The 21,457-nt window shown below is 38.2% G+C and overlaps 1 protein-coding gene across 12 annotated transcripts in view; it reads right to left on the minus strand.

The window, feature by feature from the left end:
• MAP9 (microtubule associated protein 9) overlaps positions 1 to 13,580 on the minus strand; it is a 96,810-nt gene extending 83,230 nt beyond the window's left edge. For 2 of the 12 annotated variants that reach the window (XM_064417448.1, XM_064417447.1), the window contains exons 1-10: positions 12,762 to 13,015; positions 11,800 to 11,896; positions 10,987 to 11,160; positions 8,956 to 9,152; positions 7,933 to 7,991; positions 7,290 to 7,455; positions 6,099 to 6,188; positions 5,289 to 5,450; positions 4,697 to 4,842; positions 3,843 to 3,975 (exon numbers count right to left, since the gene is read on the minus strand). In XM_064417448.1, the coding sequence (XP_064273518.1) occupies positions 3,843 to 3,975; positions 4,697 to 4,842; positions 5,289 to 5,450; positions 6,099 to 6,188; positions 7,290 to 7,455; positions 7,933 to 7,991; positions 8,956 to 9,152; positions 10,987 to 11,160; positions 11,800 to 11,896; positions 12,762 to 12,977 (1,440 nt within the window). In that variant the 5' untranslated portion in view covers positions 12,978 to 13,015. Of the gene's footprint in view, positions 1 to 476; positions 543 to 1,344; positions 1,473 to 3,842; positions 3,976 to 4,696; positions 4,843 to 5,288; positions 5,451 to 6,098; positions 6,189 to 7,289; positions 7,456 to 7,932; positions 7,992 to 8,955; positions 9,153 to 10,986; positions 11,161 to 11,799; positions 11,897 to 12,372; positions 12,491 to 12,761; positions 13,016 to 13,443 lie in introns of those variants that run through there. The other 10 variants (XR_010361106.1, XR_010361105.1, XM_064417457.1 and 7 more) reach the window with 10 other exon arrangements.
• Between the last annotated feature and the right edge of the window lie 7,877 nt (positions 13,581 to 21,457).

Raw genomic sequence — 21,457 nt, forward strand, 5'->3', positions numbered from 1 at the left:
CAGTACTGCAAGCATTAGAGACATTGCATGCTACAAAGAAATGTGCATATTTTATGTTTATCAAGCACTCTCTACTGAATAGATGTTACACAACAGACACAAGCATGAAAAACCACAACCAAAAATAAAGCATGCACCCACCCAAGAAAGGAACAAAAGCTGCTTTGGATTTTTTAACTGTGCTTCAGTTTTGAATGTTTGGGTTTGAGATCCAATTTGCATTAATGAATCCCAGGCAAGGAAAGAGTCTTAAGTTAATTTAACTGTTTTTAAAAGATTAAATTCAAAGTGAAGTTCTACCGGAATCCTCCCTGTCCTCAACACACACAAAATTTTTATATTCTTGTTGTAACTACAGTGCAAATTCTCACAAGACATAACTGATATAAATATTCAATAGAATAATAAACAAGATGGCATTTGCACTAATTGATCTAGAGTAACAGAAACAGTGAAAGGCTACATCAATAACTGTACCTTGTCTCACATAGATCAAGTCAACTGCATGGCATGATTTCTGTAGAACTTTCCTCCTCAACAGCCTAGCAAGATGAATATACTTTTCACTTATGAAATTCTGGGAAGATCACATTCCTTAGCAGTACGACAGCCACATAGAAATTGAATTTTAGATATTACAGAAGACTGACAACATTTAAGAGGAGTAACAATAGCAGTCTTATTTCTAACCTACTGCAATGACAGGCCATGAAAATTGCAATTTAGAAAGAATTTTCAGAGAGATCTCACGAAATTAATGAATACATAAAACTGACAACCCACTTCAGCTATTTCTAGCCCCGAAAAGTAACAAATCCATGGGACTTATCCAGTATATCCTTTCTTGATGTTTTTAAACAGCTTTAGAATGCCAAAAATAGATATTGCACATGCTCAAATTCAAGGTAAAATGTCAAACTTCTTCTAAGGCTTTCAACATTACTATGTTGGTCTTTGAGAACTATTTGAGAGCAGCCTTACTTCTCAGAAGCTCAAGGTAGGTTGATGTTTATCCCAGAAAATGGACAACATTAACTTATCTAGAGATGATACTCACTTCTATCTACAGTAAACAAGTATCAGGATTAGTATTGCAGAAATAATGGAAACTAAACTGATCTGTCATTATAAACTTTCTACGTGATTCTTGTCCTCATTCCACTCCTCACAACAGGTGCATGCCAATGACAAGGGTCAGACACTGGTATTATGCAGTAACTAAAAAACGATCATTGATCAAGATAGATAGGCTTGAAGAGTTCTTGGTGGGCAGCAAGAAGCAAATGATAGGAAGAAACAAAATAATCAGAAGCTTGAATTTCCAGGCAATACTAAAGCATCTCACCTCAAGATTATCCTTTTTATGCCAGTATTTTACAAGTATTAGTAGCCTTTTCCAGGGCATTTATTTCCAGGCTTAAAAAGTAATCTTCTCTATGCTCTTATGCTATCAAACATTCACACAATGACCTCTAAAAGCAGAAGTAACAGAATTTCCATTAACATAAAAGCAGAATGTTTCTTCTATTTTAGAAGAACTACAATTAGATTTTTATGTCTGTTTTATTCATGCATTATGGTCAACACCTTCTTCAGGAAAGCTAAGAATGAATGTACACACTTCTTTCCACTGAATGTTAATGAAAACATTAGAGTACTTCCCACTGTATCACTACTATTTTTTCCCTTAAAAGTATTTTTTTTGTTGGAAGAATACTTCTAAAATGCTTCCAAACTCTGCCCTCAGATCTGATGCCTATCTACCTGCAGGTAGATGTCACCTCAGTTTCCTTGGTAATGCAATGACAACTTTATAGTGTTTTTCTCCTACAGTTCACTAATGGTCTGTATCTTTTCTGTAAATGTACAAAGTGAGGCAAGATTCTGGCCAAAAATTATAATAGAGCCATTTCCCAATATGCTTTCTCAAATAAAAGCGTGTAAGTTGCAGAAAGACAGCAGAAATTTTGAAAGTAAAAATGTGAAGACTGGACACGAGACACATCAGTCAACACTTGCACACAGACACTGAAAATGGGGTCATTTTAGAGATACCTCTGCCAACCAGTTCAGTACTTATCCCATCCTATACTTGCTTATTTCTCATGTAGGCACATGTATATTTAGTTAGATCTGGTCATTCCTCCAACTACTAAAATTTTCATTAATAATCCCACTGAAGAGATAACCTCAGGAATTCACACACAATTTGAATGGGAGAGTCTGTGCTAGGCAGCATCTTTCACTCCCAAGAAAAGGGGTAATTTTTTTATATTCATACAGAGTCCAGGACAGCAAGGAAGTCAAATGTACAATGAGAAGTAACATTCTTGCTTTGGTACAACTAAGCTGATTAGGATAGTCTCAGTGAGCAGAGCATTAGTTACTGCTCAAAGCACAGTACTCCCTACCTTGGCAATCAGAAATATTGACCAAGCAAGAAATAACCTAAGATCAGACATTAATCATTTGCTAAACTGAGCTGAAAATCTCTTGACAATGGGGACCAGAAAAAAACCTTCTTATCAGTGATTACAGAAATGAGAGGTATTTCAACAGGGGACTAGGTCAAACATCTTAAAAGATCTAAACTTAAGACTAAATATGTTTGGAAGCAGAGAGAAGGGAAAACATGCAGGCTCTCCCTGTTTCGTGCAATTGTGTATTTCTGGGTTAGCCAAGTAAAGGATGATTATTCTCTCTAAGTCCTCTCCAAACCAATCCCACACCTGTACAGCTGCCTGACTCAGTTTTCATCTATATGCCTCTCCCTCCTAACAACAGAGAAGAAAAGAGAAAAAAGAAAAGAAAAGAAGAGAAGAAAAGAAGAGAAAAGAAAAGAAAAGAAAAGAAAAGAAAAGAAAAGAAAAGAAAAGAAAAGAAAAGAAAAGAAAAGAAAAGAAAAGAAAAGAAAAGAAAAGAAAAGAAAAGAAAAGAAAAGAAAAGAAAAGAAAAGAAAAGATTTAAGCTATTGACACTAAAGAAGAACTCCTCTAAGGACCATAATCCAGCTGGGTTGCAAGATCCCATTCTTAAAAATGGCAACATAGACCATATGTTCAAGGCATGCCAGAAATCACATAGAAGAGAGACAACAGAAGAAACACTTTCTAACTAAAAAGACCTTGACAATCAGTATGAAGGAAGACTGTGTCACAGGGTGGCGAATTAAAACAGGTTCTTCTTTAACTGGCAAGTCACATACCTTAAAGAAAACAACATGCTAAGAATATTAGTGATCTCTCTTCTAGTTTGTCTTTCTGCAGCAAGGAAAAATAACCTGCCTTATTGTTGGGACTACTGCACTGGATTAATTTCCTGCTTTACAACAGGAACACTGCTGTGAGAAAACTATAATTGGGAGCATCAGAGTTCCATCCTTTCTTGCAAATGGAAATCATATTGAACCTCATTACAAGTGCTTTTATCAATTGTGAGTTCTCCAAGTCTCCATTTTCAATGCTTCCTTGAATGTACATGCACTGACTGTTGCAGCTGGCAATGCTGTTTGACTGCAGGTTTTGTGCTCTGGCTAATTGGCCCTTCAGAGATGGTTGCTCCTGATATGGAATAGCAAAAAACTAAGCCTGATGAAAATTGAAAACTCTATGACATGTAGGTAGGGAGAATATATTTTCCATGTATGCCCGATATCAAGTGCACTGTACTTCAGCAACATATTGCTCACATTCAAGGGAGACAAGCGATGTAATGTTGCCACCGTCTGGCCTCTCTCATAACAGCACAACACCCCACGAGTATTGCAATACTCAAGTGCTCACACATGAAATGTTTTGGCTTTGACAAAAGGCAAAAAGAACCCCCAAATCCAACACACATACCAGCCATCTTTCATACTCCTCCATAGCCTTTTCACTTTTTTCTTCCTTCTTTGCCTGTTGCATTTCTCGCTTTCTTTTCTCTAGGAACTTTTCTACTTTCTTCTTTTTTATATATTCTTCCTTCTTTTCATTCCTGCATAGTAAGAGGGAAGAGCAAGAGGTCATTGTATACAGACCAAAAGCTGCATCTGTGACCAATTAAGCAAATTGAGTCAAAATATGTATTTAACACTTAAAATAAAAGATTGAGAATATGTATTTAAAATCTTCCATGTCCATTTTTATACGTCACCAAGGTATAAATCAATCCACTACTCCATCTATTATGGCATCACCTTTTCTGTACTTTTTTCTCCTTTATTTAATATAACAAAAACCAAAACGTTCTGAACTTCTGTAGGTAAATGTAAGTTGTGCATTGTCTGTGAAAATTCTTGGCTTGTAAAACTAATATAGAGTATCTCCAGCAGATACATCTCACTTCCTTCTTTCTACATCTGCATTCCTACATTGTATTCCATGAAACTTTAAAGATATACCTTCCTTCCTATGGCTTAGTAATGAAGCATAAGAATAAACATACTACTACTCAATGAATTTTATCACTCGCATTATCTCTGCCTGGGCTTAGTCAATATCCTCTTGGGGAGGAAAGCAACTAAATTAATAAACAGAAAGGAACTGCACAGCTGGTTTGCACTGTTAGACTTTGTCTCCTTTGTGAATGAAGAGTCTGATCCCAAGCATTCCATTTTCTTCCCATTACAAGCACATCAAGTATTCACAGAAGACCTATCACATTTTTAAGCAAGGATTTTGGAAGCTGTGATATAGCAAACATAGTGGAAAAGTACCATTTTTCAACTGCTGATACACTGACTCTCCTCTTCTCAGCAACTAGGTCTTCTTCTATCTTCTTCCTCACTTTTTCAGACTGTTTTTCCTTCCTGCTTTGCTCTTTTAAATATTCCACTTTTCTTTCTTTCCATTTTTTGAATGCCTAAAGACAACCACAGATACATGAAAAAACTTACCTCACCTTTCTGTCAATACTCCACTAGTCTAATCTGCATTATTATTTTTTGTAATTTCTGCACATTCTAATTTCAGAGTATTTGCTTGTAGAATTGCTCAGAAGTGGGTATCACTATACCTAAAAAGAATCTTATTTTTCCAGTAGGTAATAGTTAATTGCTAATGTATTTGTATGAAGTTTATTTTATGCTCAGTTAATAGACTCCAAATATAGAATCCTGTTTGTCTGCAAGTATATACATTACATATTTCTTACAGAACAAAACCTAATACAAGATTTCTTAAAAAAACTAAGCATGTCTAGATTAAAGATTCTAGTTCATTTCTATCTCCTTCTGGATTAATCAAAAATATTTTTACCATCTCTTGAACCACATTCAAATACACACTTAGGTACATATTTCACATCACCGCTTGTGCTGCTTCTGTTTTTTCTTTATTCTGTTCTGCTGGTTTCTTTTCCTCAAGTTCTTCAAGCTTTTTTTTTTCGTTTAACTTCCTTGCTTCTTTATCTTTCTTTTTTTTCCATGCTTCATAACATGCAATTGATTCTTCTCTTTTAAGTGCTTCTTTCTAGATTGGAAATAAAAGTCTACATTTGAATCAATTTCAATAATAAGCTTTAAACTTATTGCTAAATGGAGCAATAAAGAAACAGATGTTGATTTGGTGACAACATTGCAAGTATTACAATTAAATTTTAAGCATATATAGAGCTATTTTCTATGCCTATTTTTAATTTACTTGAATGAGACTAACTGCCCCCACAAAATATGTGTAGAAGGATATGAAATGCACGTTAAGTGCTTATATTAAATAGTTAAAAAGCCAAATCAAAGAATGTTCATGATACTATTCAAGCCAGAGCCTTGTCTAGGTAAGAGTCTCTTGAGGCAAGGAGTGAATACATGTTCTCAAGCACAAAACAAAACTTAGCACCTTCAGAGTTGAGCATCCCAAGGCCTTTGTAAATTAACTCGAAAATTAACCTAGGAAGTACATTTCTAGCACACCTTATGTAAATGTGTAGGGAAGCATTGGATGGACAGTGCTTACCACAACCCTAACAAGAAGAACTTGCCATTCCTTGATTCACATCACCTTGTGCTATTTGGAGAAAACCAGATACCTTACAACAGCAGAGGAATGCACTTAGGCAGGAAGAACACTTCAAAGAGTCACAGCTGGTCAACTTCTTTTTAAACAACAATGTAAACAAACCTTTTCAGTATTGCTCCTTAGAATTTCAGCTTTTTCCTTTTCACTTCTCTTTAATTCCAGTAGAAGGAGCTTTTTCTTTTCCAACCAGTTCTGTAAGAATCGTTAAAATATTTTTAAAGTCCTTTCAAGGTATAAGTAAAGAACAGCACAAATATAAGGACCACCAATATTACTCTCAGTATTTCCACATGCTAGTTAAATAAGCATCCCATGTAGAAAACTAAGATGTCATCACATGAACATTTTGACCAAAAAAATTTAAGGTTCTAAAATATCACAGCTACAAAATCTTGAAAAGCTCAAAGATCTTTTAAAAAACATCTTCCTAGAAACATCAACAAAAATGTCAGCATTAATCAAAATTAAATAGAGAAATGTAATGAAGGTTCATATTACCTGATATATAGGAATATTATTTACATGTGTTGTCTCTCTTGAAAATACATACAATTAAAGAGAATAAAATCCTGCTGGAAAAAGTGAGACTTCAGGCAGCCATAAAAGGTTATGAGCCATCTGCAGAATCAGGCTTAAATTTTCAAGAATTAACTGTATATATGGTATACAGCTCAAAGATAATAGTGTCCTAAATGAAGACTATTCTTCAAAAACTGTGGAGACAATATAAATATGGATTTGAGGGTCTAAAATTTGTTTTAGGACCATAACAAGTATTAAAAACACATACCAATATAAACGGTGCCTGTTAATGAGAGTTGTTCTCAAACAGATTAGCAAAAACTTGTTTAAACCCAGAAAATAATTATGAAATTCTACAAGAAATTTACATACATTACTCTTCTGGAAAAAGTTCAGGATTTGTTATCACTTTTCCTGAATGCTATTTGAATAGAACATATCAGGGAAAAAAAACAAACAACTGTAAGTATTTACTTACATTTACTTATGCTAAGGATGAGGTAGAAATAATGGAAAATATGTGCCTGAAAATAGTCTGAAACAATAAATTATAAGCCACATAAAAACATTATGTCCCTTTCACTGAGCTTTTTGTTCATAATATGAGGAAAAGGCATAGCAAACAAAATAAAAAGATTTCTATACCTGTAAGCCAATAAAAGAAATACCGCAAAAAATACTGATTTCAAGAAAATATGAGATCTTGACCCCCGTATCAGGACATTTCTATGCAAAATTTTGTTTGTTTGTTCATTCATTTTAAAAATCTACCTGATAAACAGCTGCCCTTAAATCATCTACTTTGTTGAATTCTGGACTTTTCTTCTGCACGCATTTGTCCTCCAACACCTTCACTGATCCCAGATACTGAGATGAAACAGGTGAAGTTGATGGAACAGCTTTCCCCTTTCTCTTTAAATGCACAGAAGTTGTAGACCTAGGAAAATACCAGAACACAAACACATTAATGACCTTTCCTTTTACTGTAGCTCATACAGTATTATGAGCTGGGTATGAGTAGTGTTCCTCTTATTTCAGTGCATACCCAAAGTTACTGTGATTTTTTTTTAATAAGCACTTGACTGGGGACTGGGGAAAGGAAAAGGAGAAAAAACTTACCTCTTGTAAATTTACAAGTTACTTACACTTTCATCTAAGAAACAGCTTAGAGCCTGTGAAGACTCCAGTAACACACTCATCACACACACTGGCAAAGATCTGGGAGTCTGATCTGACCTAAACCTGAGCAAGGGTCATAACAACATGCCACATGCACTAAACTGTTTTCCACAGATGGTCAGATGTTGTCGGCAGCAAAGACAATTATGACAGGAAGTGAGAGGCGAGCAGCATTTTTGGGGCACTCACAGGCATCTTAAACAGCTCAGAACAATGTTTGTCACTCCTCTCTTACCTGTCAGATAAAGAAGCCTTTGGGTTTTGTAGAACTCTCTCCTTTATTTCACTTAGTTTCTAAGAAACACAGAGGAAAATAAAGTTATAGAGTCTCTGAAGCAACAGATCAGGATGAAAACAGGTTTTTACAAGCTAACAAGGACACTGAGAACTGGATTCAGCCCTTATGAGTCACTTCCAAGTCAAGATATTCCATGGTGTCATGATGTTATAAAAACAGGCAAGAAAGAGACCCTAATAAAGAGAGGGTATAGTATAGGATAAGAAATTAACAAGAGAAAACAACAACAACAAAAAAAAAACCAAACCAAACCAAACCAAAACCAAACCAAACCAAACCAAACCAAACCAAAAAAACACCAAAAAACCCACCAAAACAAAGAAAGCCCCCAAACCAACCAACCAACCAACCAACCAACCAACCAACCAACCAACCAACCAACCAACCAACCTTTCAGAATGCCTGTATCATTTTGAAATGGCAGGTAGGAATGTTCATTTGTATTATGCAAAAATACAGTCAACGGTTTAGAAATAATAAAAAGTAAAAAGAACACAGCTGGTTTTTCTATAAACACTCTTTTAAGTCTTTTGAATACTTAGCTTTAATAATTGCACGTAGCTGCATTATTTTTAGGATACAGAATGGAGTGCTTTGCATCTTATCCATTATTCAGGTTGCACATGGATCCCATCCTCTGCCAACACACGCTGCTCACTGCTATTCAGCTACCTCACAACAGACATTTGACATTTTCACTTTGAGAAAGGTACTTTCTTATGGCTGGAAAACACATTTCAATGCCTTTATCTGACTTCAATAATTTGTGGAAAAGGTATTCCTTACACCTTTCATAAAGCTATACAGAATTTATAAGAGCCTCGGCTCTAAGCCAGGCAGACATTGTCAGCTATACACAGTGTTCTACACACTTAAGATACCAACAGTAACTTAAAAAAACTCTCCATTGTGCTTCTAGGACACTGTTACAAACAATGGTAAACTGTGTATGAGCAATACCTTGACAGAGTTCTTGGATGTGTTTTTTGCCTCCCCGTGCTCAGATTGATCATTCACTGACACCTCCTGCATTGTATCAGCTATTTTTTGCTCTTCTGTTATTTTCATCATTCCATCTGAACTGTCAACAGAAGGGGATTTCCTATCATTGTCCTCCAGTTTCAAGTCACTGGTGCTGACAGTCTTCTGATCTTGATCTAAAGGGAGAAAACAGATTGAGAGGACACATTAACAAGAACTTCATTGTATTTGAGTATTGTTTTTTCCGTACAAAATATAGTTCTAGAAAAACCACCCATTTATGAAAGTTGCTACTAAATTTTATATAGTATAATGTACTTTCTGTATGCCTCTTTGTAAAAACTATATACAAATAAGAGCAGTATTCACTTCTATTTTCATGTAAGACTGGAGTAGCAACTGAAGCTTGAACTAATGTTAGAGAATGTAAGAGCAAGGGAAAACGTTCCATCTTTACAAGGCTCTAGTGCAGAAACCAAAAGCAAGAGTCACTGCAGTCACAGCAAGAGCTATTCTGACGTCTAGAAGACTTCTAATGAAGTATGCCAGTTAACACTCTGGGTAACAAATACTGCTTTCATTGTAGAGTGTTCTTCAGGGGTGTGGGACACATGAGGGAATAACTGAAAAATTCCACAGTGGGGATTTAAAGAGAGCATCACCTCAATCTCAATGTATGCCTAAATAGTGAATATGTTATTTATGAAACACATTATTATTAAGACTTAAGAAACATTTCCATCAGATTTCAGCTGCCAGTAAGTAATGCAGAGATCTAAATTTGTAAAACAATTCAGACAGAAACCAAAAAATGCCTGAGTAAAACCAAATTAGAAATAATTTACAAATTTCTCAAGGAATTATTTAGAAAAATAGATTTTTTGGATAACAAATTAACTCCAAAATACCTGAAAAATGAACACCAATGTCCATAATCAAAGAAATTTACCCTAAATATACAGTGATGAAGGTATGTTCAAGGTGACAAGAATTCTGAATTTGCTGAATTTTAACCAATACTGCAGTGTGTTACTGCATTACTTTGATTCATATGAAGAAATGGAGTATTTCAGCTTCTTTTCTGCCAGTCTAAAACTACACAGGCACACCAACCAGGAAGAAGAGGTGTCTGCACATTCAAATACCTTTGATGGCACTTTGGTGCCATCATGTGGAAAGGAAAAATGAAGCTGATACCTTTAACCTTGCTCTACCAATTTCAAAGTTGCAATCATCCAGCACAGGTGATGACCAGCCATAAACTTATCTCAACATCAAACAGGACAAACTCCTCCTCCATAATTCCACAAAATAATTCCATAATTCCATAAAAAATGCTAAGTCTTTTGACACATATAGATGATTAGCAGAATTGCAAATTCTGCATTGCATATTAAAAATGAATTAGCTATTCTTACACTGAAGCACTCAAGTTTGGGGGGTTATGTGTTCGACTATACATCCAAACTGTGTCAGTGGATACTATGTGAATACAGCTTTCTGTGCCAGGCACACACTGAGGAGGCATCTTGGCAACCCCCTCACACCTTCTATGCACATGCACTGATGGAGAGCCGGACTTTAGGGACCTAAACAGCTGTTTTTCATCTTCTGAAAGGAAAAGGCAAACAGGAACCTCCTGCTTTTGGCCCACACTGATTCAGTTTACCCCCTGACATACAGAGATTGTGTATCTTTAGAACATGATCATTAACACAGAAAATTAAAAAAACCCAAATTAAAACACTTCAAAATACTGTAAAATGGCTAAACAGCCACAGCATTAAAATACTTTCTTTTCACCTTCACATTTCCTTTTTTATGCATCTGAGGAATTGCTTTTCATTGCTTTTCCTTTTGATTTTTTTTAATGTAGTTCGTTAATAGGTAAGTCATTACTTTCACTATTATCCTGCAGTATTTCTTCATTATTTTTTCTGTCATTATCCTCATTTTGACCTTCCAAACATCCTTCTTCGCCATCTTTTCTGTCATTCTGTATGTGCTCACCTTCTAAAACCATTATTTGCTGAAGCTTCTTTTCATGAAAGGATAAACTCAAGTCATCAGCAGCTTCCTTTTCCAAATCTACTGCTTTTTGTAAAGCATCATCATTCAAGACAGGACTCCCAGCAACAGATCTCCCAGTGCTTGTAGAACCTGAATTACTTTCTTTCCCAATACCTGCAAAGAGCACATTACCAACTTTTATTCAATACAAGTGGGAAAACATGCAACACAGAACCTGTATCTTCTATAACCTAACACTATTTTTTCTTGTACCACCCTCCTGATTTAAGTTTCTGAGCATTTCTCTTTCTGTGCCTCTGATCTCTGCAAAGCCACTAATCTACAGCCTTATTGTACTTCCTTTCCCGTCATCTATTTTCATGAATCAAATCCAAGGAAAAATATTCACTCATTAATTATTTTCTGCCATGCAATTTAAAGTCCTTCTGAAAAAAAAGTCTCAATGCTATAGAAAGTGGAAGCAAGTCATCAACAACAAAGCTGAGCACGTTTGGTATTGGGTATATATTGGTTGGGTATTTAGAACCCATCTTCCCTTCTCTTGGCTAGGGAGGAGAACTGGGGACTACAATGGTAGGGACAGTATAGACTGTGTGGTATAGCATGCTGGCACCTGCACTGATTTCATTGGGAATTCTGCTGCTAACTTTGCAGAGGAGGACAATGCTTCAGAAGTTGCTAGAAAATGAAATCTTAGAACACTAAATCATACTGACACATAAAGATTGTCTAGGATCTAGTAATGAGTTAGGAAAGGAAGAACACAAGGAAAAATATTTAATTTTGTTTTACCGTTTAACATGCCATCTTCATCACTTTCAAAGTCGTCTGGATATTCATCTTTTTCCTTGCTTGTTGCATAATCAGAAATTGCTTCCTGTAGCTCAGGCTGAAATGGAATCACAAATAATTTTTACAAAAAAGGGAGGATTCACTTGTTCAGCTTCAGCACTAATTCTCTCCTCCTGCATATACGCAAGTAAAACTGAACAACAGAGATAAGCCCAATTAATTGACAATTATTGGATCCATTCTATCTCCATTCCCCTAACATATCTGCATCAAAAAAAAAAAGTCCCCAAATCTCCATGTATTTATTTATATTTCTTCATAAGAAACATATCCTACAAATCCCTTTTCCATTTTTTGGGCACTCATGATGCATCATCATGTGACACTCCTCCTCTTTTGTATATTTTGATCGGGAAAAGCACAAGAGGAGGGTCTGTGACAGCAGGTGCCGCACGACAGGAGCCTGAAGCGGGTGGCAGGTCCAAAGCAATGCAAGAACTTCACGTATTTTGAACTCTCTGCTGTAGGACATCACGGACACAATACATTTACAGGATTCTGAGGGGCACTGGCCTTAATTACAGACTGTAAACACATCAGATGTGTTTGTAAACGCAGAAATGCACCAGTATCTCCAGACTGCGGGCCCTGACCCACAAACCACCAGGAGCAGCGGCTCGTCAGGCGCCTGCCGAGGCTCCCGCTGGTGGCGGGGCTGCTGCTCCAGCCCGGCTGTCAGGGCCGGGCACCGGGCTGATCCCAGCCTCGGCACGGGGCGCAGCTCCCGGCGTCCTCACCGCGGGCAGCCTGCTTGCCTGCTTCCAATTCCTGAGCAACGCCGATTTTTGTGCGTGTGCTGCCTGTAACAGCGAATTAACGTGTTCCCAACGGCAGAAACCTGCTCGCGGGCCCCAGCGTCGCCTCTCCCCGGCTCCTGCCCTGCCCCGGCCGCCGCCGCTCACCTGCAGCGCGCAGTCGGCGGTGCCTCCCGCCGCCATGGCGGAGGTGTCTCGCTGCCGCCTCGCAGCGCCCGCGGCCACCGAGAGCCCTGGCAAAGAGCCTCGGGAAAAATCCCCGGCGCAGAGCCCCGGGAAGGAGCTCCGGGCAAGAGCCGCGGGCCGAACCCGGCCGGTCCCGCCCGGTCTCCCGGCGACGGCCGCGCCGGCGAGCGCCTTCATCCGTCGGGAATCGCCTCACGGCGCGGCAGCGCCACTTCCTCAGCCGGGCCTCAGCCGCGCTGCCGGGATCTGTTACCGATGGCCGTACTCTGCCAGGATTCATTACCGATGTCCCTATCCTGCAAATATCCCCGTTCCCATAAGGAGCGCATCCATACATCCATGACACTCGTACCAGGGCTGGCGCACATTCCTCGGCCCCACTCCTGCAGTCAGATAATTGTCCAAAACCTTCCTACTTGGGCTGTGATCACTTTCCGAAAGAAATACACGCATTTTAGTGCTTTCTGCAATACAGATCTCATAGCACCTGTTAGTTTAAATCAGATTTTAGGCATGGAGAAATTACAGTGGCAGAGAAGTAAATCGCGTGGTGCTTACACCTCCTAATACTCCAATTTTTATTTCCCCAAAGAGTGGTTGTGCGATCCACCTGGCAAGCACCAGCCCCCCAGTGACCAGACACCTTGTCATGCAGCACACGTCCCTGCAGAGGCACCTAGAGGTGTCCTAGAGGGCATCTGGTGTCCTAGAGGTCATCTGGTGTCCTAGAGGTCATTCATCTGTCCCCTGTGTGGGCCACGATGAAGGCACCCGGATCCCAGGGTGCTCTGGGAACACCGATCCCGTGCATCAAAGGAAAGCTGTCCTCTTCAGGACCTTTACAGGTACAGACATTTCTGTTCTTCCTCCTGTTTAAATGCTTCTGATATCACCTTTCTAAAATAAGACTAGTGCTCCAGTTGTCTTAGTGATAACAAAGCACTTCTGACATGCTCTCTATATTGGTGTTATATTTATTTATATTAACATTCCCCAAAATGCATTGCATTTTTGTAAGTTGTGCAGAAGAAAATCTCTCTGACAGAAACAGGGAGAGGATATGTGGGAGAGCCCAGAGCCTTAGGACTTGTTTTCCTCTTGTTTATTTATGCAGAGTTAGATTTTAAAAGCAATGCAGTTATGCAAAGGCCACAATGCACCTGGGGGAAAGAGGCCCTGAGTTCTAACAAGTAACCTTGGATTTAAACTAACAATTATTTGCCAGTGATTAATTGATATTTAGGTATCATCTGTAAGCAGCTGCTTTATTTGTTTATCTATATTTATTTATGGCCAAATAATGCTTGATCTGCTGACTAATCATGACATATATTGAGAGTTACACTTGATGCACACATTTTTTTGCTATATCTTCTTCACATGTGAAAGCCTTAAATTTGAATCTGTGCTATTCCATCTCTCTGTGAAGGTGAAAGGTGAAACTCAACATAGTTTTTAAAAGGAAGAAAGAAAAAATGCATATATTCTTTAATGAAGTTAGTGATTGTTGTTGAGGGCTAAATTATATATCCCCGTTACAAACCACTGAGATGCACATTTTATTAAATTCCAAAAGGTGGCAGCAAAATATTCTAAAATTGAACAATTAGTTCTTTTTTCCCAAATGTCCAGTTTATTCTAGTTTCTTTTATATTACTGGCAATGTTTATGGTTTTTTTTGAGAGAGACTATATTAATTTAGCATTGCATGCACTGCAGAGAAGGAAGATTTGGTTTAAATTATTGTGTTATTTACATGAGTCAGACAACGAGTCCTCATATCACCTGTATTATTAAATATTCAATGCACGATGTTGGTTGGATGCAGGAAAAAAATATCAATACTGTCAGCACTGAAGAACTCAAAATGTGTGAAGATGTTTTTGTCAAAACACATGAACATCAGGTCTGCATCTTCTAGTCATACCTGAGGCAAAAATCCCATTGAGACCCACTGAGGTGGATGGGTCTTAAGCCTAAATATGAATATGAATAGTGCTCTGGGTATAAGAGACTTACTTAAAAAACCCCATGCACAACAACAAAAACAACAAAAACCCACAAACAAAACACAAGCCCCGACCAAGCAAAAAACCAAAACCCCAAACATGGAGGTTTACTAAGGACAAAAACCAGAAAATTTTGTGGTATGAAAATGAGCATTAACATCTGCTTTTTAATTAGTAACTGACTAATATATCACAAATGTAAACTTTAAAACTTCTTCTCTTGATTAGATATGGAGTATTGAGAATAAGACTCTAAATGATCCCAGCAATTATATTAATTTGGATAAAATAAATTTAGAGGTAACATTTTATTCCTCTGACCAAATGTGTTTGAGTCTCCACCGTGCCCAGAGCCTTAGAAAAAAACCACTTTTTAAAACAAGCATCACGATGCAATGTGATTACCATCTGCAGGACTGATGTTATATTCAGAAAGCAGTCAAGTATGATGAGGTTTGTGGATGGTTAGCTTGTATGCATATAAACAACTTCCTTAAGTGGTTTATTTTATCAATATGTCTAGAGTTTGTAAGACAGGTTTTGGGATTCCTTCTGAAGACATGACACATAGATCAAGTCAAAATATATAAAACCCCTTACTGGAGGGAAATGTTGTTCTGCTTGCTTAGGTTTTCCTTCCCAAAGTCAAAACTTACACTTGAAAGGAAATTTAATGCCATGACAAAAATCTCTGAGTTGGTGTACATTCCTGTAGAACGTGATTTTTGTGTTGGTTGCCAGGGTCTCAGCTCATAATTGACTATTCCTGTTCTTGACATCAGTGAGAATTACATGTCATCTATAAGTGCATCTGGTTCTTGGCCCTTGCACATGTATTTTTTTAGCAGAGTAACAAGTAGCTTCAATTCTAAACAACAAAGAGCTCTTCTATCTAGGGGTCATCATCACAGACATTCTTAAGTAGAAACATTACACATTATTATTCTCATATTTTCCTCCCAGTTCAGATGAAATCGTCTATTACAATGTGCCATGTTTTGCAGGGCTATGCCAAAATATACTGTTCTTCTTCTACTTGTCTTGAAATAAAACCAGAAATATAATCAACTTTGAGCATCAGATGGAAATCCCCATTGTCATCAAATTTAACCTCTCACTTTTACATCTTGACCTGACTTGTAAGGAGATAGAGAAGATGCTGTCAGGGTAAGAAGATATGCAACCTTGACTTAGTAGATTGTTGTTCTCAGGCATTCAGCCAGTAAAGTTGAATTGGATAAAATTAATACATACAAAAACATAGACATTGAAGGAACAGACTGCAAAAATGGAGCAAAAAAAAAAAAGAATAAACTAGGATGAATAATTTCACAACTACATCACTTACATGGCAGTTTATGAATACATGTGTTCTAGGCTGGTTAATTTATTCCTAAGCATTAGACTTAGAAGTAGCAGATGGAGGTAGATATCGGGGGGGAAAAAAAAAAAAAGTATCCTTGACTTTTTAAAGTTATTTTAGGCTTTATTTTTTTTAAGCTGTCTTTTTTTGTAAATAGTACTCGATGTGATTTTAAGGAAAAGCATTGGAACACAGAGGAATGAAACAGCTGTCTCGGTGTTGTGGTTGGTCATAGTAACAAGGCAATGAACTTTTCAAACAGACAAAGCTTGTTTGTGTTGGTGGCAGCAGATTAGACTTCCTGTAAGGGGAGTCAGAAAATGCAAACCTTTTCACGTCAAGTGGAGTCATTTTGTGTGCAAATGACTCAAGCTACTGCTGTTGCTTGTATATGGATACATTCTTTTTAAGTCTTGCAGCTGTGAGCTCCAGTTAAATAAACACCTTTGAGAAAAACCTCGCAGACCTGCAATTGCTTAAAAACATCTCTCACTCTCGAAATGTCTCGATGTCTAATGTTGTATTAATACTGTCATGAGAAGCCAACAGCTGTTAAGTGCTGAGCAGTAACTCACTTTAATGCTGTGGCACATTTCATAGAGAGAGAAACCGTGCTTGTCAGATTATCACCTGCACATTTGAGAAGTGTCAGGGCTCCAAGCTGCTGGCACCTGAAGGATCACCAGAGAGCCAGAGACAGGACCTTGGGTTAAAGACTTGCATAATGTCCTGCAAACTTCCAGCCCCAAGGGAGGAGAAGTCTGACATCATAAAAATTAATCAGAGAAAATGGATCCAGTAAAAGGCCAAGTTAAATTGCTTTGTGGTTAGAAAGATTGGCTGACTAATTCTCATTGACAATAAAAATGGCTTCTTCTGCTCTTTACATCTATATTCCTCCCTTGTCTCCTTTTAATTTTTGGTGCTATTCTAGTTGCACTATGACAGGAAGATTTAAAGGAGAATAAAGCTGCCAAGTCTGATTTTTTTACCATTATCCTAATGAAGATAGAGCTTTACAGTGCAAGTAGCTTCAGCAAGTAAAGATGAATTATTACCTTACTCCAGTGTAGCAAAATAAAGGCCCATTGGAAACACACTGAATGCATTGCTTAATATTTTTAGATTTATAAGTGACCATATAAGATACTATCTTTTTATATCTTTTGAATGTATTGATTTGTCTATCAGTATATCTTCCATATCTGAGCACTTCCTAGTTTTGAAGGGAGTTATCAGCTTTCCCTGCCAGACTGAGACAGAATTATTATTCCCATTTTGTATATGTAGAGAGAAGAAGCTATGCTAGTGACACAAAGGCATGCAAAAATTCTATGGTGGTGTACCTGTGGAGGATTTCTATCATGCCTATTTTGCACTTATACTCTTAACCAGTGAAGAAAATTCAGACATCACATGATGACTTGTACCCATTAGAGGCAGTGATGCAGAAGATTCAGAAGAATCTCAAGAACATCAGTGGTATTTCACTGCTTGATAAAAGGTTTAGGCATTTGCTAACAGCTGCCCTTTATGGTTCTTTTTTTTTAGTAAAAGAGCTGTTGGAGAGCATTTTCTTTTCAACTTACACTAGAAACAAGGCAAGATTCTAAGATAACACAGCAGAAAAAGCTATGACATCAGACCCACACCAGAACAAATACATAGACAAGTGTAAGTTGGGCATTTTCTGTTTCTAGTTGGGCATTTTCTGTTTTTTCTTTAGTTTATAAATGGGTAGATCACTATTATCTCACAGATTGGAGCCCTGGTTTCCTTATCTTCAGATTCACTGTACTCAGGTGCTCCTTTAAAGAGAGTGGTGGGAAGGGAGCACACTTACATACCCTTTCACCTTTTCTAGGCCATCCAAGATGTCCACAGCTCAGGGCCAGGGCTGCAGATTGAGCTCCACACTGGTAACACCAGAGAAACCTGAAAAACACAAGCTCCAGATTTTGTGCAGTTCCTATGGAGACCATGATACATTAGGATATTTTTATTGTGGATTAAAGATTATATTGACGTTCCCATTATTAATATTTCTGTATACTCTTATGTCATCTCTGCAAGGGCTATGGAAAGAACATTTCCCTCAGACTTGTGAATGGAAAGCGTTGATTAATCCCAGTACTTGGAAACAAATAATCCAAGTTAGTAATCTGGAACATTAAAGCAAACTCTGTATTTGCAAAGGAAGCTTAACAGTTCATCTTTTCTTGTTCTCCATGTTTCCTTCCTTCCGTCTTGTGACTTAGTTTATAGCCCTTGGTTGAAATTTTGCAGCTGCTGAGATGACTTGGCTTCAGTTTAACAGCAAATGTCATCAATCCGAATCTGGACTTTGTGTGATCTTTCTTTCAATTTCCTATTTCTTTTCGAATTGATTAGTTGCCAGTTTAGGGGATTATCTAAAGCTACCCTAAGACTGGTTCTCTGTACCAGGGCTCTTCAGCCTGTTTTGTCAGAGGAAAATCCTAAACAAAAGCTAATGGGCCTGCCAGAGACATGTGAAGGGTGAGAGAGGTTCTGAGTGTCAAGAGGGACTCTTGTGTGGTGCAGGAGGGAGTCAGAGAGAACGAGGCATCATCCTAGTGCAGAAAGCAGCTGGGCTGGACATGGTGGGGAGGAGACAGTGCACAGCACTGAAAAGGGATAACTGAGCTTTTGTGTCAGAGTATTTATGACTGTACTCTTCAGGAATGGTGCTTCCTCTTAAGTACATTTTGTGCACACATAGTGTGAAATTGTTTTCAGTTACATAGGTCCACCCAGGCTGTTTGGGGAAGTGGGAAGGAGAGCTGCTCCGCTTCAGGACTGTAGGATCACACAAACAGCTATGCTGTTTCCATTCCTGAACTAAACTCAGCCATAGTGCTGGTATCCCTTGCCACCAATACCGCATGCCATTATGTTCTAAATGCCTGAGGTGCATGCAGATATTTCTAGGTACAAACCCAGCCACTGAAGCACTGCAGAAAAAAATTAATACTTGAAATTTTTATTTTGAAACCGATTCTGGAAGATCATTCGTAACATGAACTTTTGTCACCTATTTAATTTCTTTCTTAGTACCAGTGCTTGAAACTTCAAAGGGACAGTGGCTGATGCAGAATCCCAGAATGGTTTGAATTGGAAGGGACCTGAAAGATCATCTCGTTCCACCACCCTGTCCGTGGGCAAGGACATCTTCCACTAGACCAAGCAACTCAAAACCCCATCCCACCCAGCCTTGAACACTTCTGGGCATTGGGGCATCCACAACTTCTCTGAGCAACCCTTTCCTGAAGTTAAAACTTACTATTTAAATCAAGGTGTTTAAAAATTGCTTGCAACCTCAGAAGCAGCCCATGCGTATGTGCACACGTTTATACGACAAAATCTACCTGAGCACCTGAGGGCCTTCCTGTCTTCTTGGCCACTGACTGTCTATGTTGAAAACAGGAATGCTTCATAAGAGGAACCAGCATGATCCTTTTCATCTAAAGTCTATGAATTATCCATAGCGCAGCAACTGCACTTCCCATCAATGGCATTTTCTGAAGCTTTATAGTTCTATAACATTGGCAAGCTTTAGATGCAAAATTAACAGTCAGCATCAACAAAGCAAAATGTATTTACCCAGCTGCTGAGAATATTTTCCTGATAATAGAGCTGTGAGCTATGAAAGCCATTTCATGACAAAATACAGCTGGGAACTGCATTTTGTCTTGTATCAAAACATTTTTTTAATGTGCAGATGAATAATGGAAACCAGATAAGAGAGTGATCACATGCTGATCTTTTTATGCAGTGTTTCAAAGTTGAAATGTTTCATAAAAACTCTTTTTGCTAATGATGTAAGACCCATTTACATTACAGCAAATTGATAAATGGATTGTGCAGTGCCTTTCTTAGATGTGATTGTTGCCTCTTCTTCTCTTCTGGTTTTTTTTTCAAACAGACAGCTATTTACCTCATAATTCACGTTAAATATATCAACTGTATATCCAGATCATGTAAGGAAGCAGATGATTTGTGCATGCAGCTCAGCCACTGCTAATAAGAAGCACAGTTCACTTCACACTGACAGATGCTGATGGCTTACTGCACAGGAGTACCTAGTATTGATCTAGCGGGATTTTCTCTAGGATTACCTTCTTAATTTTGTTTCTCATTTTCTCCTTAAAATCACAAAGGGATCCTTGGAAATCAGTGGGAATATACCAAAACCAGTTTATATTCTTCTTGCTCTAATTTGTATGACCTGCTACTGAAAGAATGCCCTTATATAAAAGTCCTGGTTTTTGTCATCTTTGTGATGCAATCCAGTTTGCGTTCAGCTCATCGGAGAAGGAAAAAAAAAAAAGAAAAGGAAAAATCTCCAGCGATACAGTGTCCATTATACATGCTTAAGCAAACTGGATTCAGTGCCAAAGCAGGCAGTGGCTCTCCTGTGTGCTAATCCATGCTCTCAGGATATTCGGTGGATATTCACAGTGTGCTATTCACTCGAGATGTTCACTGGTGGCCTAATTCTGCACCACTCGTATTAGCAGCAGGACTGTAATGATTTGTGAAGGAGCAATGCTGAGGCTTTTTCTGATTCTTTACTGCTGCATTATCTCAGTGAGAACACTCTCCTGGCATTGAGCTGCTGTCTTTTATCTGTGCCTTAGTGCTGTGTAATGAATGGCTTTAGCCAGGTCTGGATTTAGCACAGTGAAGTTGTTAAGTGAAACAGAAAGGTGCTAAGTGAGCCTCCACAAAGGAGTCAAGCGGTGCCCTTGCACAATTCAGCACCTCCTCTGCGTGCTATCGTAGCTGGCTTTAATCTTACCTAATACGGGTAAAAACACTGGTGGAATCTGGGCTGCGGGGACTTCCCTGTGTGTTGTACAAATCCTGTTGATAACACTACATATGTATTTACAGCTGACCTCTGCTAAAGGAGAAGCTGGCTGTCTAGAGAAAACTGCTCTGTGCTGTAGTCAAATGAAACACATAGGAAAAAGAAAAATCCACAAAGGTACTTAAATCCAGAAAGGTACTCCAAATCAATGGAGTAAAGCTCCTGAGTACGACTGCAAGTGGGAGAATGGGGTGGTTGTGTTTTGTTTTTTTGAACTTGGACTAAATGCATTAGTGTGAATAAAGCTGGAGTAATGCTGCAATGCCTTGTAATGAGAATCCTCCCTGAAAGTTATGCTGCCACTCTACTTGATCTGGAGAGATAATAGTCAAGTAGAGAGAAACAAAGCTAAACAACAAAACAGTGCAAATTAGATGTGGGCTCCCAGTCTTCC

The sequence above is a fragment of the Passer domesticus genome, chromosome 4, assembly GCF_036417665.1.
Source record: "Passer domesticus isolate bPasDom1 chromosome 4, bPasDom1.hap1, whole genome shotgun sequence".
NCBI lineage: Eukaryota > Metazoa > Chordata > Aves > Passeriformes > Passeridae > Passer > Passer domesticus.